Source organism: Ammospiza nelsoni, chromosome 14 (assembly GCF_027579445.1).
Source record: "Ammospiza nelsoni isolate bAmmNel1 chromosome 14, bAmmNel1.pri, whole genome shotgun sequence".
NCBI lineage: Eukaryota > Metazoa > Chordata > Aves > Passeriformes > Passerellidae > Ammospiza > Ammospiza nelsoni.
Window position 1 is genome coordinate 10,167,496 of NC_080646.1, and position 25,223 is coordinate 10,192,718.

At 39.9% G+C, this 25,223-nt stretch overlaps 1 protein-coding gene across 4 annotated transcripts; it reads right to left on the minus strand.

The window, feature by feature from the left end:
• Window positions 1–1,126: 1,126 nt before the first annotated feature.
• SPPL2A (signal peptide peptidase like 2A) lies at window positions 1,127–24,964 on the minus strand. Of its 4 annotated transcripts, XM_059481797.1 has the most exons (17): window positions 24,748–24,964; window positions 20,863–20,982; window positions 19,928–20,110; window positions 19,071–19,160; window positions 15,719–15,852; window positions 13,508–13,659; window positions 12,601–12,697; window positions 11,987–12,088; window positions 11,302–11,383; window positions 10,967–11,041; window positions 10,280–10,336; window positions 10,069–10,122; window positions 9,503–9,602; window positions 8,605–8,682; window positions 8,143–8,303; window positions 6,007–6,040; window positions 1,127–1,453 (listed from the first exon to the last, which is right to left on the minus strand). In XM_059481797.1, exons 1-17 carry the CDS (start codon window positions 24,799–24,801, stop codon window positions 1,422–1,424), a joined length of 1,605 nt encoding a protein of 534 aa, XP_059337780.1. In that variant the 5' UTR covers window positions 24,802–24,964; the 3' UTR covers window positions 1,127–1,421. The 4 variants fall into 4 exon arrangements, with proteins under 4 accessions (XP_059337780.1, XP_059337782.1, XP_059337779.1 ...); XM_059481799.1 differs by lacking the exon at window positions 10,069–10,122; XM_059481796.1 differs by lacking the exon at window positions 6,007–6,040.
• Between the last annotated feature and the right edge of the window lie 259 nt (window positions 24,965–25,223).

Genomic DNA, 25,223 nt, shown 5'->3' on the forward strand with positions numbered 1-25,223 from the left:
CCAGGGTTCTTGAACTTGTCCTTGCTATAGGAGTGACATTCATTTAAAGAACAGGAAAAATGTTTTAACAACTACCTGACATGAGCACTAAGTGAACTCAGTGGTCTCCCCTTGTTGCCTTCTCCAGTTTTCTTTGGTGTCAAGTGTTAGCATTACAGCTATACAAATTTTCTATGCCTAATCCCCTCAATTTGCAGTTTCCTGAAAAAAGACCAGGTGTCAAACAAACTCAAACTCTTCTAAATGCAAACTAATGATTTAAACTACTTATCCTTTTTCCAAGTCTTCAAAAGCAAAAACAATTTAAGATTAAACAAGTTAAACACATGCATTTGCCTTAGCTAACACAAGTACTACTTTGCACTATTCAAACCTGTTTTGTCTATCAGTTGCAAAGAATTTTCAAAAATACTTTTAAAAAAAGTATGGTGCAGATGCAAAAGGTTAAAAAAAAAAAAAACCAACAAAAAAATCCTGTCCTGTTTTCCCCTATCCCTCTGAACTGATCCACAGCCAAATGAAGACCACAAATACACACCTACTCTCAACAGGTGAGAGAACCAGGCCAGTGCTTAACATTTTATCCCATCCCTTAAAATAGCACCTTCTGAGCAAAAAACCTCTTGCCTGCCACACCATCTTGTCTATCAACTATTCCAGGAGTGGCACAGAAGTATTCAGGATTATGTGTGCCTCCCCTCTTTTATTATTTTTAAATGTTTGGACATGTATATAATCCAAAGACTTGCATCAAAGCTTAACAAATTTCACAATTAAGGCATAAGCCAGTGATACAATGAGGGGAAGTGGGGAGGAAGAGTTCACAACCCCACACTTAATTTGCCCTGTTATTTATTTAATGGCTCACAATGTACATCAACATACACACTGTTTACTGAATTACTTGTAGTGATGGAACTATAGTTTCATTCTTCAGTTGCTATAGTTACATTACTATCCAACTTTGCATTCAAAATCTGGAATGAAAACATATGAAGGGTACTTTATTTTTTTTTCAAAGAAACCTAACTAGTTTTAATCAAAACTTTAAAAGAACATTTCACTTATGATGATATGGGCAAGCAACTTTTATAAAAATATACTGTATAGAAACACAGTTGGAAAATTGCATAGAAAATATCCTTTTATTTAAATTGAAATAAGGCACGGTTTTACTAGCTATGGTTTGGCTGTAAAAATGCAACTCTATTTTGATTACTTTTATGTTATTAACAGTATTTTCCATAAAAATATAGGTGCAGGAATAAAAAACCCTTTTACACAGAGTGGGAAACACTCTATTGTAAAATTCACCAAATTTACTGCAATTCAGCTGTCAAAAATTCAAATGCTATTTTAATTCAGGATATCCCACATATTATTGTCCTCCAGGCTGTTCAGTGGCTGATGCTGTGCTTTCTTCATTTCCTGTGTAATCCAGGTGTTCCATCATCTAAAAAAAGGGGAAAAAAAAAGGAAAAAGAGATGGCTCTTTATAAAGAAATACTGCTTTACCCCATTGATCTAAAGTAGTTGTTAGCTAAGAGAAATATAATTACACATGTGTTAGAGTGCATTTTAGCAGCGTACATTTAGGAAGTCCTTTATAGAACAGAAAAGTATTTAAGCCAAATAATCAAAGCTGTATTAGCTAATGCTTTCCACTACAAAAGGAGTCTCCAACCAGGGACCCGAGTCCTCTACAAGAAAATGAACTTGTGAGTTAGAAGTATCTCAATTATTAAATACAGAGAACAAAAAACAATTGGGGTTAAGCAAATTTTTCAAAGATATGGCTTGCAAAACTGGAAGTAAACTCTAGGATCTTACCTGACATTTACAGAATTTAATTCAAGCAATAGCTTGATCAGAAAAGACTTTCTCTTGTCATGGCTGTAAAGGCTACCTATATTACACTTAGTCAAAACTAACTGTAGTGTCACATTTCTTTGTAAATTTTCCTTTTATTTCAGAAAGGATAAAGGAAATGGAACTAAAGTCCTGCATCAGGAGAGAATCCAAACTAGATTATTAAATGGACTGATTCTACTTGGCATTGATGTAACTGATTGGATTGCCTGAATAACTCAAACCAAATTTGTAGTTGCCCTGACTAAAAAGCAGCCTGTTTCCCTATCCTGTTTCCCTATCCACTGTTGTACTGCTGGAGGCAATGAAGGTTCTGGTTTTTCTCCTGGGACAAGGCACTGAATGAATGACAGAGGTAATACACACATTTGTTAGTGTGACAAACTGAGCCCATCAGTTTGAGGGCTTCAGAATTGAGCATAATTAACAAGGGGCCAAGAACTGCACAGTTTGGGTAGCTGACAGCCAGAGACAGAAGACACAGAATAGTACAACTAAGGCTGAAAAAGCAAAATGTGCCAAGGAGTTCATCCCAGAGTGGCAGGATTACTAGGACAAGAGATAATGCTTTAAGCATCAAAAGGTAGAAAACCCTACTTCTGTTCTTCCATAGTGGCATATCCTGCCTGTCTTTCTGTGCAACAGCTGCTCACTGTGTGGGTTCTGATCTAAGGTAGGCAGATTTCCACACAATTATTTTCTTGTCTTACTAGCACCTGCTCAGAATCCTTGCCAGGACAAAGGCAGGCTCTGAGACTGCTGTGTTGTACACACTTAGTGTGGTATAATTCTATGTACAGGGTAAAAAGACTTGTTCCATTAACTTTTCTCTTCTCCTCTAGTTATGACCCAGCTCTGTGCCATTCCTTATTTTATGCCACCGGAATTGTTTAATGGAAAGTACACAAACATACCTTATCAAAAGCACTTTTGCTTAAATAAGCTGTTTCACAGTCCAGCCACACCAGCATGCTGTGCAGTTAAACCAAGATGACAGCTCCAAAAAAGAAGTCAGTGGGATTGGGGAATGTTTAGGAGAGCCCAGTGGCCACAATATCCATCTAAGACCAGAAAAGGCCTTTCACAACCCTCCCTTCACGTTCCAGAATAATGACAGTAAGAACTAAGGCAGGCACCAGTCTTGCCAATAGGCTTAAGGACTGAGTTAGAGCAGCAGCACACACTCAGTCCAGCAGTGAATGCCCAGCTCTTGTGCTAATGACAATCTTGCATTTATTTCAGTATATCCAGAATTTTCCTCTACATTGACCCAAAATCCACATCAAAAGTCACCAAAATCAAAACACTCCCTACAATTACAGAACTCAAACCATCCCTTTGAATGAGGATTAAAGTATTCATTTCCAGGATAAAACAAGAACAACCTCTCCCCACAGTACCATATTACATCAAGTCATGCCATATATCTCCCTTCAGCCTAGGGAGGATCATCTAATGGCTGGCATAGAGAAAGTAATCTTGCTAAGCATTTTTGTACACTCTTTTCCTATGCAATTGACAAGATGCTTCTAGAAATAAGAGGTAAAAATACTTGCAATAATCCAGTGTATTCCAAAGTCAAAGATTCTTCTGGTAATCCTACAACACTAAGCAGTAAAAATGTTCTTTTTTGTACAAATGCTGGAGATAGCACCTGTATCTAAATCTACACTTAATAATCAAATTTTGAAGTTAAAATTTAAAACCAAATGCCTTGTAAAACTCTAAAGGTGTTGGGGAGGGGAGGGGGGGTGTCTTTTCTATAAATGTTTAAAGGCTAAAAAAGCTACCCCACCCCACTTTTAATCTTCCCTCCACACAGAAGGACAGCCCACAACTTCAAGCTGGGGACAACAGGTGCCTCTCTAAAAGCACAAGGTGGCATTTGAGCAGCTTTGTCCACTCAGGTGTCTCCACTGTGGATGCTCTCAGGACAGCCCCTTCCTCAAAGCCTCAGTAGAAGCTGCAGGAATCTTCACAATACCCAGCTGCAGGATGGAGGCATCTGGCTACACTCCTGGGCAAAGCTGCTGTTTTAAGCTAAGAATGAGGCAAAGCAATCTGATTGTACATTGTGGAGAGCTCATGAACATCTCTGAAGTGGAGGAGACTTAGAAGCTTTGCTCTCACATCTGAATTTCTGACAGTTATTAAGGGGGAGGTGTTAAGACAGCTTTGTAACAAAACCATTTTTGTTTAACCTAACTAACATGGTGAATCATTAAAAACTAAAACCAGCAAACTCACCCCCCAAAAATCCACTTCCACAGAGCCAAACTAGAAATGGCAGTACAAGTCTCTCCCTGCAAGAGCACACAGTACCTATGCACACAGTTGCTTTCAAGATTCATGGCAATAATGTTGAATTCATGGAATTCTTAACAACTCCCAGTTATGATGAATTTTCAAGAATCTAAAAAAGTGATTATAAAACTTACTAAATAGCAGGTGCATGCTGTATAACATGCCAGTGACAAATCTGTTGATTTATTACTTCAAAGACAGATAAGAAGTGCTAAACACTTCAAAATGACAAACTCCAACAAGTTTCAAGACTACTCCATGTAGAAGACTTCAAAGTTGCCTTAGGCCACTAGATTTTCCATGATTTTGCTAAAATTATTTCAAAGATTGCACTGATACAAAACCCAGTATTCTAAAATTAAATCAATAACTCTCAAAATAAGTATGAAATTAATTTATCATGAAAGCATCCATGAGGAGTATAAGCAATCCAGAATTATTTTACACTTCACAGCAGCAACACTGCCAGTTAGATGGCAGGAAAGTAAGTACATTACTCTTTCAAGCAATCTCTGCACTTCAGTGAATAGTTAAAATATTTTCTGTGCAGCAACTCTTTACAGCTCAAGACTACACCATAAAAGAGCCACACTGAACATAACTAGAATTTAAGACTGCATCATTATGCAGAAACAGAAATTACCTCAGCTATGAATTATGGGACCTTAGAGCTATCTTGGGGAGTCAAGCATTTGTCATACGTGTAAAGCAGAAACTAACAAAGTGATTTTAACCAACCTATCCAAGAACTGGAGTGTGCACAGCAGGACAGAAGAATTCCAAGTTATAAAAATAGTCTGGCCATCTGCTTTTAATTCGCACTTAACCCCTCCCACTTCCTAATATCATCTTTGGTTTATACCTAATTTCTTTATTATTAAGGCTTTTTAACAAGACTTAAATTGTTAAAGTACTCTTTCTTAGAAGAAAGGAGCTAATGAGAAAAGTACTTTTTATTTGAGAATTTAAGATACAGTCAGGCAGAATTCACCAGCTCAAACTGTCTGCAGAGCAGACACCCTACGCTTTATAAATAGATGTATAACTCCAGCAACTATAATTCAAGATTATATTTAAATGCTTAAATTCCACGAGAAGCTGAAATTTGAAAGCTTGCACTGCTCTCTGCAAGCTGTGTGGACAGCAAAAATAAATGGCATCAGTGTTAGCAGTCAGGAGCTGCTGCCAAGAAAGGTCAAAGCTCGCTGCAGCCCAGACGTGCTGTGGCAGGGAGCTGACCCCAGCCCCTGCTCCCCAGCCCAGGGACACACAGGACAGCAGGGAGGACACTGTGGAGCAGGAGGGTGACACAAGAGCTGCAGACATGATTACTGAAGGCAAATTCATAATGCTCAGCATTGTAACACAAGACAACAAAATTGTTGTTTAGCACTAAGCAGGTTTTCACATCTATGCCATGACAGAAAAATCAGGTGAAGGACTGCAGTACAGGTAACAGAAGAGCAACTAACACCAACTGCAATATTTGAAGACAGTCCTAGGGTTTGGGAAGCTGGAGGGTAGAGAAGCAAACAAAGCCTGCCTTCAGGCTTAGGAATCACAGCTTCATTGCTACTCAATATTATGTTTTCCTGCACTCCTTTAAAAAAGAAAAACCCCAGAAGACCTAAGTGTGACCCCTATTCACACCTAAGTGTGAATACAGATTTGTATCTTGTCTTCAGTTCTACCCTCTTCTACCAAGTAATTTAAAGAAAATTAAGAGCTAGATGCAAAAAAAGACTGAAAATAGGAAGCAAAAGGGGAAAAAGAAGAAAAAAGGAACTGTAAGACAATTAATAAAGTTGCATTAAAAGAAGGCCATAATCACACCTTGTAGCAAAGGCGTCCTGGAGGAGTCCGATACCTAAATAAAATTCATTCCATTATTAAAATCATATACAACAAAACCAACAAAAAAAAATCAGAAAAACCCCAAACTCCAAAAAGGTAACTAATGGACTATTATTATGAAGTTTAGTCACCTGATGCACTCTACATGCTCTTCTACCCCTATTCTTAGGACACTTTGCTCTAACAACTCTGCAAGGTTTTTCTGTTCCCATGAGGGCAAAGCAAACCTCTACACAAAGAGCAGCTCTGCCTGAGCCTCAACCACTGATGTAGCAAAAAAATTGTCTTCTGACACCTTTCCATATCTTTCCTCCTCAAAGTGAGCACTGAAAGCTGGGGATTTCAACCCTGGAGCTGTGTGGGCTGGGGCTGTTTGGGGTTTTGTTTGTTTGCTTGGATTTTTTTGCATGTTTGTAAGTCAAGTAAGGACAGTTCAAAATACAGTTTTAGATAAGAAGGACAACATATGAGAAAGATCAACCCTTTAGCTTTTCAAGAGTGACACTTCAATAATACTCTCTGAGAACAAAAAATAAATAGAAAAATATTCTTCACAAAGTTATAGAAAAATAGAAGTTAGTAAAGTTACACAGAGCTCAACTGCAGGCTCAGACAAGTCTAACTCAGTGGTGGAGTGGGGGGTTGAAATCAACATTTCAAATTCTGCTAGAATTGAAGTAATCTAACTCAAAACAAGCTGAAGTTCACAGTAGTTTTAATCCTTCAAGAAACCAGTTGAAAGGACATGAAATAACTACTATGGCAACATAATTCTTTCAAGTATGAGTTTTGCTACAAGAAGTACAAGAAATTTTTGTTGCTAAGGAGACCTGCCAAATTTACTTAGGCCAATCTTACTCAGAACTCAAGTGAGGAAAATAAATTGCAAAGTGTTTTCCCCACAACAAACCCAGAGTTACTGGGCTTCATAAATGTGACTTTGTTTATTTTACAAGAGCAAATAGTGACCAATTTATGTATAAATGCACAGTGAATCAAATTCATTCTGACCTACAGAGGAACATTTCTATTCACTGGACATATGAAAGGAGGAGTTGATTTTGTAAATAAAAAGACAGAGTATTTAGTTAAAGCTGAAAATCTGAGTAATTTCACACCTAGGCCAACCTCCAGCTGAAGCAGGTGTGGTGTATTAGATCAATAAAAGGTAGCATTTTGCTGATAATACTTTAGGAGCTGGTGCCTGTAGTTTTACAAGAATTACTCTTGACTTCCACTGATCCACTTAAATTTTCCAATGCTGAAAAAGCAGGAGCTGCTTCTATCCACCATGAACATGACACCCACCTTTTCCCAGAACAGACTATCCAAGCTCCAAGTTCAACAGGCCCTAGATATAGGTGATGGTAAACTCAAACAATACTGAACTTAGGTCTCAAGCAAAACACAGAATAACCTTGAGACTGCTCTGTCTGATGATAAATGCCAGCTCACAAGGGTTACTGGCACACCCAGTTACTACAGCACATCTCATGAGGGAAAACGTGCGCATGTCAACAGGTGAGAGTTTAAAAACTGCAATTCCTGGGCAGTGTTAGACATAACTAAGGGGTCATACAGAATATCCAAGCAAGTGTGCCCACAGTGTGTGCTGTGACAGGAAACAGTTACAGAACCCAGCTATTTTGTTTCTGAATGCTCCATACAATCCTGATAATGCAGGACATCTGTGATGCATGGAAAGTTTCTCAAGTTCTAGTTGATCACCAATTTTTTGGAACTGTCTCTAATACAGAACTAGTGCAGTTTGGAGTCTGCATGCTTAGTTCATTGACTCATGTTATACCACATCAAGATGATAGATGGGGAATGTTAAAATACAAGAAAACATTTCAAAGTAAATAGAACAAATTACTTTTCCTCCCTGAGGACTGAAGCAGCTATTTCATCTCCCTTGAGCTTTCTTCTGCCATGTTAACCACTAGACTAAGATTTTCTAAGAGTAAAGACTATTTCTCCTTATTAGTTCCAGAAGATCACAGGAAAACTTGCAAAAACTGGGTTGCAGGTGATCTATCACCAAGTTCTCAGAGAAGCATATACTCAAAGGAATTAACAAGAGAATAAATAGAATACTCCAGGCCTCCAGCCTACCTGGTAATTGCTTCCTTTCCAAAATTTCTTCATCTCTTTGCGCCTCCAGGCAACCAGGGAGCTCGTGATGAGTGTACATGGCACAAGATAGAGGAGGGCAGGCTGCCCCATCTTCATCAGTGCCAAAACAATGAAAGTCAGCACCATGCCAACAGCATAAGCTATAAAGACACATTCATACACACACAGTCAGGAACAGGAGAATTTTCAGATTAGTAAGACAATTTCTTTTTAAGCAGTATTTTCCTTGTTAATATAACTGAAGAGACACAGTAAGTTGCTCTATATTTCCAAGCAACTCACTGCCATAAAAAAGTCAACTTAAGTACAAGTAGGAACACTAAAAAGAGTTTCTACTGAGATTCTTGACAACATTGAACCTTACCTGAAGAAAACCATTTAGATCTGCCATTTTAAAAAAGCTACCCTGAAGATCAAGCATGCTGAAATATCACAATTTACCTATTGTGCAGGAAATGTAGTATATAGAAGATGATCTTGTTTGAACATCAAATCTTCGACAATAGGCAACCAGAAGGCCTTGAAGAGAAAAAAAATTAAAAAGGAAGAGGATTAATGAAATGTTTAGTCATGATTTTTTTCCTCCCCAATTATCCAAATGAAAGCAGCATGAAAGAATTTATAGTAAGACTTCACATTCTGGTATTTTATCTTCTTCCAATATTTTTTCTGTAAAGGCAAGAACCAGTCTAAGAAATTCTACAGTAAATGGAGAAAAAAACATAATGGAAACATGAGCCAAGCAAGCTTGGAATTAGAGGTTTGGGGTTTTCAAGCAACCTAATTACATTGTGCTATTTTCAGCTTTCTAACACAGAAGTGTAACAACCTATTTTTAATTTCTTCAATAGGATTCTAATGCTCAGTCTTAACATTCAGCAATTTTGTCTGCACATTCTTGATTAAAGCAATTTGCTCAAGACTCCAATTACGGCCAAATTCAGTTCTTCTGAGAAAGATGGAAAAACCTGGCAAAATATTTTACATTACCTCACCTCTAATTACATAGTCTAGGATATGAAAATCCTACGAAGTCACAGAATATTTGCTTTCTGAGATTTTAGTGATATTTAGTTAATACTGACAACTGGATTTACCTACAGTTGTGTTTACTCAATCCAGTACAACAGAAAATGAAAAACCTTTCACTATTTAATTATTCTACAGCATAGTGAGCTTCTCCTCCTATGGCTTTTGTTGTATTCTGCAGTGATTGATCAAGGCAAACTGCTGCACTTGATTCAGTAATTAAAAACTCTGTGAAAAAACTCTGCAAGCCAGCTAAGAATAAAACCCAAAATATTTATTCATAAGTTAGCTACCAAAGCCATTTGCTCACCTGGGACAATGATGTCTCCAAAACCCAACAATGAAAAGGGCAAGTCACAGAGTGTTGATGCAGAGTGTTCAAGTCTAGGCACTCTAATAACCACGGGTAACTGGAAAACATTATTGCAGAAGCCACATAAATCTCATCTAAAGCATTCTGGTGTTCTGGGTATTTTTGGTTGCTTGAATTAATAAACAGTTATTAATAAACAGTAAATAAACAATAAACCATTAATAAACAGTAAATATAATTAATTTATTGTTAATGCAGACTTCAAAATAGGTAGAACCTGAAGTAAAAACCAGAAACCAACATAGAAAGTAGATAAAGCTTAAGACAACTGGTAAGCTGGAATTTCAGATTTACAAATAATATGAACACACAAAAAAAAAAGTTAAAACAATATTTAACCATGTAACAGGAGTAACAAATCTTGATCATTAACCTAACTATAGAATACTGATCAATGATATCCAGGCCCTAAAGAGAAATTTGGACAGTAAGGTTTTCCCCAAAAGAACAGTCTTTTCAGAGGAAATAATTTAAAAATCCAGTATCTGAAATACAATCCTTACTTTCTCATGGGGAGCTGAGCGTTCAGTAGGGACATCCACCAAGTTTCCATCACTCTAGGATCAAACCCAAGTCAACAGGCATTTAATACTTATAAGAAAATAGCAGAAGCTGGCTATATTTTGTGAGAAAGTTATGCTGAAAAGCACACTATGAATTAGCTACACAGAGTCAGTACTTTAATGCTGCACTTATTACAATGACTGTTCATACCTTTTCACTGTTTCCAAAGGGACCAGCTGCAACTTCAACCATTATACTTGCCCCATTCTGAAATTAAAGTTATTTTTCAAAATTAGTGGTTTAATGAACCAAAATTTTCATACTACATTGACAAAAGCTGCTTGTACCTCCACTTACAATTCAGGATTGGAAAAATCCTGAATATCAAAGGGAATGCCCTGGTATTGTACAGTATTATACTGCATTGTTTGACAATAAAAACATGTAGTCCAGCCTAAAATAATGTCAAAAAAACCCCAAACAACAAGTCCACTAGATGTAGCTGGAATTTTAGATAAAAACATGTCAGCTTTTTCTGCCATGAGCTTTCAGCTTCAAAATAAAAGCAGGTTACACTTGCACACAGTTCATACCACACTGCAAGTGATCACTGCAGAAAGTACTAGAGCATATTCCAATAAATGGGTGTTTAAAGCAAAAGAAGGACAAAAACTGGAGGGCAGTAATTTCTCATGATCACACTATCCCTCACATGAAGTGGGAATGGTTTGCTTTTGACCATGTGATTGCCATAAAAATTTAGGCCGCTGTTGTCTTACATGGGAAAACTAGAAATCAGCTTTTTCACCTTGAACACTGCACACACTGACCTGTTAAACAAAAATATTCTCCCAATGGGCAGACATTTTTGTTCTTACAGTAAATTCACAGACATACCTTTGTGATAAATGGTGTTATGAAGACAAAAAACACATCATATAGAAGGAGGAGGCCTAGAAGTATTACACAGGACTGGCAAAAAAAGAGAAGAAAATATTACTGTAGGTTTTCAAGTATCACACAGCTAGATTCTGGAACCATTGCAGTACCATGTGTTTTAATCTGGCATAACATTTAGAACAGGATTCATTTTTTTTTAATAATTATTAAAAATGGTATAGTTTATGTTTTTTAACATATTTCTTGCATATTGAAAAGACAGTACTTCCTGATAGTAAACTTGCAGGTTCATGGCAGTAGAATATTATCTTAAGTTAAGCAACTTACAGTACCTTAAAGTTGGGCATCTTCAGTGTTTTAATGAAGTTTAGGCAGAAAGCAACTCCCAAAATATCTTGCAAAATCCAAGCCCACCTGAAAAAAAACGCAAAACTTTTACAGGTTGTTCAAACTGCTGCTGGAATCTAGATTTTTCTGGAAATAGCAAGGAAAATTTCTCAGAAAGGAAGACGTTAATTAGTTTTTCAGAATTACTGCTACCAAAACCACAAAAGTCCTAGTTTCAAGATGGTCAATTTATACAACCTCTGATCATAAACAGGTAACTGTGCTGGTAAGGGCTGGGATAGATCATTTTCTTCACAATAGCTGGTAAGGGCTGTTTTGGATTTGTGCTGGGAACACTGTTGATAACACAGGGATGTTGTAGCTACAGCTGAGCAGAGCTATTCCCTGTGCTATTTATTCTACACCTCTTCTGTGGCAATCATTAGCAATCAAGCTAGTTCTTCCTCATCTTCATAGTTTTTTTATAACTTCAAATTACCACACAGCTCATTTGCATTGCTTTGTTCTCTATTACTCCAATGCTCGTTAAGCTTCAAAATAGTTCCATGACTTTTTTTGAAATTGGCACTGGAGTTTAAAAGGGTGCTGCACTCCAGGATTAGTTGTATGCTGGGAAGTTCATTAACACCAATTATTCACCTTACTCTTAAGGTAGAATGCACCACTTACCTGTCTTCATTTCGAAATACTGCCCAGACAACAGCTGCTGCTATGCAGAATATAGCAAGGAAAATAAGCCTCACTTCAATGGTTTTGCTGGAACATGTAATCCTAAAAGAAAATAATTGAATTAAAAGAGAAGGCCTGCAACAGCCAAGACACATGCCTGCTATCATACATCCTTAAGCTGACAGGGTGTTCTCAACCCAACTCCTCTGCTGCCTGTAGCACAGTACTTGCTCCAAACAGGGTCAAATGTGCAGGATCCTCCCCTTACAGAGCACCCTATTGATGAACACAATAAGCACACATGACAGGCAACCAGAATTTTGTGAAACCAAGCTCAGACAGCCAACCAGAGTTTTTCAAATTTTATTACAGAATGCTTTCAAATAAAGGTAATGCAGCAAATCTACACCTACTTTAACTGTTGATTATGCTACAGATACCTTTAATATTTATTAAAGCAACTTGTAATTGTCTTTTGTAACTATCCCACACACTAAAACCATACAGGAAATAATTCATCAAACTGTTCTTGTATTTCCATGCTGCCTTGAGTAGCAACCAGAAAATACCCAGAGGAAGCCTGTCATTTTTAATAAGTGAAAGGTGCACAATACCTGCACTGCCCAAATGGGATCTCTCCTATTAATGCTGCAAGACAGTTGTACAGGCTCATTGCAGATGCCAGGCAGAAGACTGATATTATGACATAAACTAAATCAAAACAATGAAGACAGGAATCAGGACCAAAAAATAGAAAACAGCAAATAAACACAATAACATACATGTGCTATTTTGTGTTTAGGAGGTGTCTGACTGGCACTGGGTGATGTGGTTTAAGGGTTACAGTGACAGTACTGAGTAGACAGTCGGACTGGATGATCTTCAATGTCTCTCTCAACCTTGAGGATTCTATAATTCCATACTATAAACTGCTAACAGTTAGAGCAGTACTCAACAGTCACTGGAGACCACAGTCAGCTCCTGAGTACAGAAAATGCTGAATTCTGAGTGTCTCTGCCATGACAAAGTTCTCATCAAGCAAAAACTTGACTCAGAGGTGTCAGAATTGCTTTCTGGCCAGATCCTCACCAAAAAACTAAAACCAAACACCAAACCCCAACTAGAAAAAATGCTCCCATCCAAAAAACTAAAAACAAACACCAAGCCCCGACTAGCAAAAAATGCTCCCATCAAGCAAACTCTTAACACTACTAGGTTGTGACTGCCATCCTCCCAAGAATGTTGACATAAATATTTTTGTTTTTTTGCTCATCATTAGTCACCCCCCCCCCCCAATGACCTCATTCAGAACAAGCACTGCCAAGGCAGTCTTTGAAAGACAGCTGAAGAAACCTTTCCTTTAAGTAGCAACTGCATCCTTTCAACCCTGAACTCATGTATGGAGAGAATAATTTAAAAAGTTATATTCATTTTAGTTTAGAAATCGAGCTTTTTAGACTTAAACACTTCATAATATCATGTACAAAAGTAAGTCAAATGAGATTATTTATTGTTTCTTACCTAACCATTTGTAGAAGAAATAAAGTAAGACCAGCATGACACAACAGATGACAACAAACAAGATAACTGTTACAGGGGTGAAAGTAACATTTTCTTCCTTTTTCCATCGTGTCTCTCTCTCCCCTGGACTTGCTACTGCTTTCAGATTCTCACTGTTTAAAGAAAACAACAAACACATTTACCTCAGATGACAGATTATGAAAATGTCTTGCTACAACCAGAATTGATGGTTATAGAACATTTAGACTGACAAGGTTTCAGTTTAGTCCCGCACATTATCATTAGACTTAAACCCAGAGAAAACTGTATGGTTCTTGTTTGAATTTCTCTCCATTTTTAAGAAAGATAAGCACCTCCAACCTAGCACAGATCACAAAGAAAAGATTCTTAACTGTGCTCCTTTCCAATGGTGTGGTAATTGCCAACTTTAAGGGAGCATCCCCAACCAAAAACCTGACCCATGTGAAGAAAAGTAGTACTGCACTCTTAAACTGCTTTTCAGGAGGCACACACTGAGTTCAATTAATGCATCACCTCTGATTAGAAAATTTATTGGGCTAAATGTGGAGAATCTGATAAATATGTCTACAATAAGTCAAAACCAGAGGTATTGCACACTCTTAAAACCTCATCTAGACATTAAGTGTCTGCAAAACCCATTTATGTTAGAGAATGAAACGTGCTAAGTACTAGTTCTTTTACTCTTACACCTCATAATTACAGAGTAAGTGAAAGAGAGGTGGTATAACTGGGGATTTTTCACTGGGAGTAAGATTCCTGTGCATACTTCATATTTACACCTCACCATGCAAAATAAAGAGACTTAAATTGCTGTGTTTGTTCTTTGAGCAGAGAGCCCTTCTACTCTTTAGTACAGACGTGGTGCAAATTGCCCATCAGATAGTGTGCTCCTGAGGAATCCCAAGACCTACCTGCCAAATGCTGAATTCAGCACTGAAACAGCTACCTTCAAAAGAGAGCAACCCACAGGAGCAAGGCACCTTGTTAGATGAATAACCTTCTCAGAAGACATGCTTTGAATAAGCAGCTTTTTTAAAAAAAAAAAAAAGCTTGCCCCAGATTTATGAAAGAGCACTTTAACTAGTTTAATAAATTACATCTAGGTATTTTTAATATGGGAGACAGCACCACATTTTGTTATTTTAGCATTCAGTACAGCCACACCCTGCAGCGCTGCAGGGTGAAAAAGAAGCATAATCAGATCCAACCTTTAAAAAAAGAAACACACACACCTCCCCTCCTCCTACTTCTTTAATCTCTTTAAAACAGCTCATTTGCATAACTGTGGGAAAAAGGAAGCTGTTGTTATCACATACAATCCTCTCCTTGTTGTGCTGGGGAGCAAAGCACCAGAACACCGCTGAGACCCTGAAGGTAGCAACACATTTAGCATACACAGCCACCCAAGAAATACTGCAGAATAATGCCATGCTCTCAAAGACCAGCTACAGCCAGTTTAACCTCAGAGTAATAACTTAGAACTGCACACCCCTCAAGCACAGAGTAGAAACCCCCAGTACCCCCAGTTTCCTCTGCTTTTGCCACATTGTGCACTGCCAATCCCTCCTCCCTGATCAGGGACTGCTGCTGCCTCCTTGTCCTTGCCCAGTCCTAGAGCTGCTGCTGCTGCCCCAGCTCTGCTGCTCCAGCAGATAAAATAAAAAGCTGAAGCAGATAAGCCAGGCTGGACTTTATCTGGAGCCAGCCAGACACCCAAACTGTGCTTCCCACTGCTCCCAGTGACAGCAGTGCTGCACAGCCAGCTGGGATGGAGCAGCTGAACAGATCCCTACCAATGCAGACACTACAAACAGTATGTATTTACCTCCTGAATCACTGCACTTGAAAGTGTAACTAAAATTACCTAATTTCTATTGTGGATATTGGAGAATAATATTAGTTACAGAGTGTTTGGTAATTTGTCAAAATGTTTACTCATGCCTCCTCCCAAGAGCTGCATTATCCCTCAGGAATTTTTACAATCTATGCTTGAGGTTCCTCAAAGTCCTCTGGTGATTTTTCAAAGGTTACAGTGCTCAAACATTTAATGACAAAGCAGCTAATTGCACTTAGGTCTCCTAATTTTTTAACTACCAATCTAAAAGAAAATAACTTTTCACTGATCATAGTGACAGCTTTCACAAGCTCTGCAGTCCATGTAATTTAAGCACTTCCATTTAACCAACTTACAGTTCTGCTACTCCACTCCAGTAGCCTCCCAGTGCCACTGTAAACACAGCAATTAGGAAGATGACAACCATACTGTAGTCAAACTCTGGCAAAGGTGGTGAATACAGAGTCACATTAACTTCACTTCCAAGCACCTGAAATATAACACACATGTTGGTTCATAAGGGGAAGAAATTATATTGCTTATTTTCCAACAAGATGTACATCATGATTGCCTACTCTTAATCTACACAATGCTGAGAGGAAGTTTTTAACTCACTGCACAATGTTTCCCATGCTGCCTTTCAGGGTGGTCAGGTTTGGAAACAAATCTATTACTGTGCAAATCCAGAGATACCACAAGAGAAAATGGAACCTCTTTGCATTCTTCCCACACTTCTCAGAAGTTGTGCCTCTAACCCAAACACCTCCCCAAAATACACCAAGTGCTACTGAAGACATCTGCTCTGCAGGAAAGCACACCTAACTCAACCACCTTGAAACACCACTCACAGTTCCACTGGGGTACCAGTAGATCTACCTCTGGCTCTCAAACCCACAGAACCCAGTTCAGAGCCTGACAAGAGGCTTCAGACAGAACACCAGTGACAGCTGGAGGTGGCAGGAAGTTATTTACCAACAGCTTAACACAAACATGTGTTGAGACACGGATTCAAAAGAAAAGAAAGCAATTTCACACTATTTAAAAAATTTAAGAGCTAAGGAAAAAAAAAACAATCAGCTGAAGTACACAAAAGAAAATGGGAGAGAACACGGAGATGTAACTGGTACTGAATCGTACAAAAATCCTGAAAGCAAACCCAAGGTGCTACCATTTAACTGAAAGATGAGATTTAAAAAATAAAAAAAGGATGATAATTTGACAGGAAATGGAAAGTAGTAGGGAAGACAAGTTTGCTGTTGCAGTCAAGTAAGTCCAGACATCTAAAGTAATTGTGCAGTGAGAACAGACTTCAGAGATGCAGAAAAAAACCCCAGATTTGTTTACAGTCTGCATGTGAGATAAAAGCAAGAAGGAGAATACATGCCAGACGGGTTTGGCTTCAGAAAGATCAAACTGGCACTAAAAAGGCTGAATGGGAAGGCCAGTGGTAGAATGGAATACAGTGGCCACAGATGAAGAAAGCTGAATCATTTCAACATCTAAATTTTCTAATTACAGATAATAACCTTTCTGCAGGCTAAAGAAGTCAGAATCATTCCTTTTGCCTGAAGTTATGGAAGTTCAGAAAACAAGGAATAAAATTAAATTCTAGTGAAACACTGTAGTTGTATGAAGTGGAACATAACATTAAAGGAAAAAAAAAACCTATTCAAATTATAGCATCCTCTATGTAAAAAAAGCCAAACAAAAAAACAAACCACATACACACAAAACCCCAAACACACACCACAAAGAATCAAAAAGAGGCTAAAAATCCAAAGAGGCTTATACATTTTAGTATTCCATTCCAATATATCTTAATCCAGTTTTTCCCTGAAGTTTCATAAATCTTACAAAGTATAATTCACATTAGAATCTAGGGCAATTGTTTCCTTTTGCTCCTATTGTTCCTCTCTTCACTAAAAACTTCCTAAGTCTCAACTTCCACCACAGGGAGCACTAGAATGGAACAGACTGCATCAGGTAACAAACCTGCAAGAGAGCTGTGCACTGACTAAAAGCTTTGTAACACTCTGCTATTGCTATCAAAACTCTTAACAGACTTGGCTCTAAGGGTGAAGGCTAACAGAGATGATTTACTTGTCAAGTAAAAAGAATGCTTATACAAACTACTTCCCTCAGACTGGTGTTGTCTCTCTCTTCTAAAAAAAAAGGAGGAAGCTGGAAGCTTTAAAGAGAGTTAAACAAGAAATACAACTGTAGCTGGAAGTGTACAATGGCTGCTGGATTCCAAACAGTGCATATCATTCAAAATAACAGCTGCCAGTGACAGGACAGAAGGCTTTGGCAAAAAAGCAGAGCAGAACCAGGAAAGATCACTTGTAGTCTAGGCTGTGTTCCTCACTACTTTTATGAAGGCATTCTTATTCTAAGACAAAAATGAATTATTTGATTCAGCAGCAGTAGGAGACATCACCTGGCACACCAACCTACAGCAGAGGTGCTTTGCTGAGTTATCCCAGCTGTACAGAAGTGATTCCACATCACAGCACTCCAAGCATAACTGGGCAATAAAGAAGTGCAGAGAAGACCCAGACCTAACCTGCTCTAGTTCCCTTTCATGTTAGGAGGGCATCCTAAAATCACTCCAGCAAGCAAACAACACCTATCTGACTGAAGAAACAAATCTGAAGACAGAGGACAGCCTGAACCCAGCTGGAGCACTTATCAAGGCTGTGGCAGTCTGGAGACAGCACAAACCTTCAGTCATGCCAGTGCCTATCTGCAGTGACGGCAGCAAACAGCCAAAGTCCTGCCAATCCGGCAGTTCCAGCTTGCATACTCACCTAAGACAACCTCCTATGGCAGCTCTGAAGGTTAAGAGCAGAAATGGTGAAGTGAGCTTGCAAATTCAACTCAAGAAGCTAAGACTACACAGTGCTAGCCTCTGCTATCCCCAGAAAAACAGGCAACACAACTCCTGCTTAGCAAAACTATTCAAGACTAAATAAAAAACCAAAAACAACAATATAATAACAACAGAAAAAACCACACTGATGAAAATATACTGTTTTCCTTAAAACCCTGTGCAATGTTTTGTTATCCTAATATTACATGCCAAGGAAAATAAACTCCAAATACTCCAAAAACAAACTCTCCTGCCTATAAAGTGTAGGAGATAGCACAAATGCTGTATTTTAATAATAGGCATTTGGCACCTCACCAGCAGAAACTCAAACTACACAGCCTAACCACTCTTCAGCTAATGCTGTCACATTATACAGCAAATGGCAAAGGCAAAAAACTCAGTCTTTCCTCAAGATCCAACCTGCCCAGGTGCTGCTTGCCTGAAAGCTCTGGTGCCAGCAGCTATAAGCTCAGCTATTGTAGCTTCTGCACTAAAGAACTTCTGCACTCTCAGGCTACAGCTCTTCATGTGTGTCAGGCACCTGCAGCTGTATCCATGTCTACTGGAAGACAGCTTATCTTGTAGAGCAGGAAACTTTTAAAGTCCCCCATTTCCAGTCAGGTATTGTGTTTCCCAGTCTCAGTGTTCTAATCAATCTCTCTTGTTCACCTAATTAGGAAGACCAGTACTTTCACAGCTATGTCCATCCTCTGTTAGGAATGAAAGCAGCATCTGAGCACATTGAAATCAGGCAGACATCCAGACCTGACCTGAAACTAAACTATTTGGTCAAATACCTAAGTTTATACAACCATAAATGCTGAAGTTCTGTTACTTACCAGCTGCATATCTACTATGTCATTGTATCTTATGAGAGCAATTGGAATAGTCACATCTTCAAAATCAGTCTTGTTATCCGAAATAGCAGACTAAAAGAGAAAGTGTAAGTGGTAAGTATGTTGAGCCTATTTACAAAGTAGGTTAGATCCCTAAAAGCAGATTATTCTTTCAATTTCAGTGTATTTGTAGGAAGGTAAAAACCAAAAAGGTCATTCATCACCCTTTGCAAAGATTAAAAAAGACAGATGTACTTAAATCCAACAGGTGATAATAGCAACACATTTGGATTCATACTGCTGTTGTGTTTTTATAGTATTACAAGGGATAATCAAAACTGGTTTTAATTTCTACACTTCTAAAACAAGATGAACTTTTGGTGATGATCACACAAATTCATGAACTGTACATATCTGTCCATACATTTTGCAGCTGCAATGGAGAACAAAAATCAATGAGATCTCACAAGACCTTTTTTGATTTCCAGTTTTGGATTACATTTTCCTAGCTTATTTTAATTACACACATCTACAAAACAGTATCACCTAAGTTTACATGGAGTTCAGAATGCACTAAATTAGGGAATGATAAAGACAAGTATTTGCATTCAGAAACATGTTTGAAGCTCCAAGGAGCATTTAAAAATCCAGCTCTGCAGCTCCTCTGAGCTGATTTAAGCCAGCACTGCACACCCAGGCAGCACAGCTCTGTGGGGAGGGTAAATGACTGCACTGCAATCCCACACGTGCTCAGGCTCCTCTGCTTTTGGGGCTTCTCTCAGCTTACCCTGCACAACACTGCATGGCACCAAAGCAAGACACTGCTTCAGTAGAGAAGAAAACTGCTTGTTGTCACTTACCAGCCTAGATTTACTGGCAATCAGAAGCATTTTAGCACCCAAGCTTTGTGCAATTCTTGCTTTCTCCAAGAAAGTGCAGTTTCCTCTCATCACTACAACTGCTTTGTCTTTCATTGAGCCAGAAGGAACTTCAGCTGAACTGCAGAGGACTGTAGAAGTCAGGTTTTCCAGAGCCCTGAAAGTCTGCAGAGAAAGAGGGGCAAAAGGAATGCGATTAAAGTAGGAAATTTGATATTACAAACAAATTCATCCAGAGGACTACATTGCTATGCTCTTCAACTGGAGATTTGCCAGGAAGAGGTGCAACAGAAAAGAATAATTCAGGAATATAAAATCACAGCAGCAGTTTCTGCAGCCTGCAATAGTGAGGAACACTTGAAGCAGCATAGAGCTGAAATAATCTGGGCATTTCTAAGTGCAATTTCACAGTAGTTGGTACTGTAATTTAAATATGAGAAACTGATTACACAGAAAAATCACCTGTTTTCAAGACAATTAAAGAGTACATGAAACTGATGAGCCAATATAAGAAAAGCTTCAGAAGTTTACCAATTTTTTTAAACAAATAAACAGAAATTTAACTCCCAAATACAGAACTCAGACATAAGGATAACATCCAAAGGGGAAAAAATTAACAGGATAAAATGAATATATAAACACATAAATAAATAAACACAAATACAAAAATTAGTTCTAAGCACAGAGAGAGTATTCCCTTTGTCAACTCTAGAAGCCAAATCTTTCAAGGATAGAAATGTTCACTATAGATTTTTTTTTTTTTGGGGTGATTTGAGGGGAAGGGGACAACATGAAGCAAAACAGCAAATATTCAGTGTAGCACGTATTTAACTCAAAGTTTTGAAGACCATTTATAACTGATTCAAATTTATACTGCATTCTAGTTTTCTTAGAGAGTATGACTACAAGCTACTTACAGCATTGTCTAAGGTTTTTGGAAGAGATACCCAATTGGAGTTGTAAATGATGCAATAATCCTTAGTTACTGGAGGCACTCCACTTCCAGAGGCGTGCAGGATCCCCTCATCAGCAGCCACCTGCAAGAGATCACAGAGTTCTGAGTTCCACCAAGTTCAGAACATCAGTTATGCAAATAAAAAGCATATGAAGGGAAAGACCTGGTAGAAAAGAAATTTATTAAATTCATTATATTACATAGTAACTGATTCCATGAGAGAGGGGGAGCTTAAGAGCAGGCTGGAAATCTAGTAAGAACCTAGTTACTGTATAATGCTGCTTATCCTCTTTGCAAATACAGTGTATTTATGTATATGTACAGTCCATGTCACCAAGCAGAATACCAGCAAGAAACCAAAGCAAATGACTTCAGAATATCTTGTGCCTTTTTGTGTAAAATTTTACATGGAAAGCAATTAGAAGAGTACATGGAAAACAGGTGAAGTTCTAGAGTCTTCCTTCCTCACAGACTCTAGAATTTTCCCTACTAACAAAAGTGGGGGATTATATGCATTACATATACATATATATATATATGTGTATATATATATATATATATGTGTATATATATGTATATATATATATATATGTATATATATATATATATATCATATGACAATTCCCCAAATATTTTTGTCAAGTTACTTACAAATAATTGTAAACACAAAGAGACCAACTAGTCCACCTTAAGAAGAATTTGTGTAGTCAAGGAAATACTGGTATTTCTTAAGATTAGAGCCCCTCACATAATGACTCCTTTTATTTACAAATACAGCTGAATTTTAAAACATGTGGTAATGTTAGGAATGTGTACTTCTCCCCAAGAATAAATAAAAGACAGGTATCTAAGTGGATAAATGAACAGACTAAAGATTAGATGCAGCTACAGCTATAAAGCAGTGAAAAGAAATAAACATTATTTGCATCTCAAAGAAGTATACCCATAAAAAACCTGGAAGACGTTCTTATTTCAACTGTTGGTCTTGAAACTGACCTCAATAGCAAGAAGCATCATCAGAGTAAAAAGAAAATTTAAAAATCTTGCTGTAAATTTCAGATGTGTATAGAAAAACCACTAACATATTAATCTAGAAGTAGGCATGGGTATGGGGGAGAAGCCCAAACAGTTAGATACACAATGCTAAGCATTAACAGTGCTAGAGAGGCATTTCTCCTGCAGCTACAAGATCTGTATTCTGCAGCAAGGGAGAGCTGGAGAGAAAATAAAGGCATGTGACGATATTGTTTCAGAGGTTTATGTCTGCCTGGTTTGAATAGCAAAACCCCTTCTTCAGAGGAATCCATTCTATTGGCCTCAGCACATGAACATCTGCTGGGAGAACTGTGTCAAAGGGCCTGAGCACATTAACTGTTTAACACAGAACAGCTCTTCAGCTGTCAGCTGAAATCAATTGGTCCGTGATTTATGATCAGCACAAAAATGATCAAGCTGCCCTCTTAAATGCATTCACCTAGAAGTACAAGCTAATGGTGAATTAAAAGCAGTAAAGACTTCTAACAGGTGGAAGCCCCAGAGGTTAACATCCATTAAAAGCTCTTTCTGCTTCACCAAATAGAATAAGAAGTGTCTTCTGGGTTCCAGGAAATCAAGTGTTAACACTACACAAGATAAATCCACGTAGAAGGAGTGATTACTTGCTTACATGATATGCATGTTTTGTTTGGCAAGCTTCCCTGCTCTGGGGATTAATCAGGGCACACAATTCATCCTCATCAGGTGGAGGGAGGCAGGACCTGAGCATGACGTGCAGCCACACCTACTCATGCTGAGCTCCAGAGACAGCATTGAGAAGTTAAAAATTAAAAGAAACACTACATGATATGCCTCACTTGGAACATCTCCAGGGAAACCCTCTTGCATCCAGCTAAAGTCCTGTTACTTTCTAATGGTTTCAGTGTCCTTTCACAACAGACAAGGGCTAGGTTTGGGTAGGTGGCCTTGCAGTCAGCTGTGCCACTGAACAAATCCTACTCTCAGTACACACACATTTCTCACCAAGCACATTTTCAATTTTGTTACTTAAGAACAAGACTAAATGTGTGATCACAAAAACATCTCTTGAAAAGATCAACCTGCTTCCCTAGGCTGATTTGTTCTGGCATAAAAGCATTCCAATGGAGAAGAGGCATGACAGCTGTCCTTACTTAAGGGGCATCACCATCTCCTTTGCCTTCAGGTTCAGACAATTCCCAATAACTTCCAAACAAATTCCTTCCTATTTCTGACAGGTAGTTCTCTCATCGTATTTCCTTCCCTTATCTTTAAATTTTTGTTGTAAAAGTTCTTATCTTTGATAGAGAAGAAGTCTCTTTCTGTCTCTTAATCCCTAATTTTCCAAAGGTGTCCCAGTCACTGCAGTGATATAACCCTGGGCTGACTGCTGAGTGTCCCAGTAACTGCACCACACAGAATACAGGAAATCAGATGAACCAGGAGACAGAGACCAAACCAAGCCTTATGTTTACAACATCCATCACAATTAGTACCTAAATAACCCATACAGAAACTCACAGGTACAGACTAGGGAGAAGGTAATCTGTATGTAGCAAGTGACAACATAAAACCCACAGAAACATAAAAAGGTTGGGGGGGGGTAATAGCCATGAACAGAACAACCATGATTTTGTTGTTGTGCTGACAGTGGCCCTGTGACACACACAAAACAGCCCTTCTCCCTCCCTCCAGGCACTGTGACCCAGGAGAACAGGAGCCCACGCCCAGAGAGCAGCAGTGACCCTTCCCCAAACCCAACTGCCCACACTATTCATGTCAATATACTGCCCCTGAGGCAGAATGACCAGGTCCAATGCTCACCACTGCTACAACTGCATCTGTAAAGAAGGAGGCAGGACACGGCCTGGACTCTTATAAGAGGGCAGAAGCCCCTTCCCTTGTCAGCAGCAGCAAACCATTGGGGTAAAGGGCAAAGCCAAACCCCAACACGCCAGTGACAGCTACGTGGGACTCAGGAAAAGCCAGGGAGACAAGTTACTGCCCCCACAGGTACTAAGAGACTGCTGGGCACCTGTTGCTGAACATATCCAGTGGGGACTTCCTACACAGGAAAGAAGTATTCTGCATCCTGTCTTACTAAAACAAGATAAATTCTGTAAAAATTAAGTTAAAAAAACCCCAAAACCAAACAACAAAACAATTTAATGGAACAGCATTTAATGCATACATGTCCTTTATACTGCCTAAGCAGATTATGGAGGTTTCTGGCTTCCCCATTTCACTACCCCATTTGGCAGAAGGTGGTCAGCCAGATTTCCACGGCAATGTACACCTGTGGAGAGGGAGAGGCTGCGAATGTGTGCCACACCGAAACCAAAACTGAACGAGACAAAAGTCAGGATACACACGCACACACACGAGGAGCTTCCCCCTTCCCCGCATCCGAATTTAAACACCGTGTTTATCCACGAAGGCACCCCTGAGATTTGTTATCTCAGCTCCCAAGGCGTGACCGGAGCTGGCTCGACCTGAGCTCCCCGGGCCCGGTGGGGGCAACCGAGAGGCCTCGCCCGAGGCGCGCCCAGGAGGCCCAAAGCCCCCGGGCCACACTCCGGCCCGACCCCGAGGAGCTCGGGGGCAGGGGGAGCCCAGCCCAGCCCGGCCGAGCCGCGGGAGAAGGGAGCTGCGCGGGCCGTGCCCGCCGCGGCCGGCGAGCTCCCGGGAACGAGCCCGGAGGAGAAGGCGAGGACAGGGAGCCCCTGGGCCGGCAGCGAACAGCAGCGACAGCAGCGCCATCCGCCAGCGCCGGCCCCAGCGGCGCCGCTCGGGCCCGGCCGGCGCGGCAGCGCGGCCCCGCGTCCGTCCTTACCAGCGGGAGCAGCAGGGCCCACAGCGCGGCCCACGGCAGCCCGGCCGCCTCCATCGTCCTCCGCCGGCTGCTCGGGGAGGAGCCTCCCTGGGCTCGGGCTCCGCACAGCCCCGCGGAGCCTTTCACCGGCTCCCGGCGCGGCGCCACTTCCTGTTCCGTCCTCGGCGGCCGCCGCTGCCGGCCGGTCCCGGGACGCCGCGGGCACGGCGGGTGGGGGCGGCGCTGCCGGCGGGGCGGGGCGGCGCTGCGGGAGCAGGGCGGGCTCGGGGCAGCGCGTCCCCGCCCCCGGTGTCCGTGTGCGCCTCGGTGCTCACTCTGAGTGCGTTCGCTCGCTGCGGTCCGCAGGGCTCCGTGGCTGTCAGCGGTATCCGCCCAGCAGCTCCCAGTGTTGCAGGCACCGAGGGGCTCACTGAAACTCCTCAGAGCCCCTACAGTAACAGGAAACGGCCGCGTTTGCCTCACGTCTCCCCGCACAA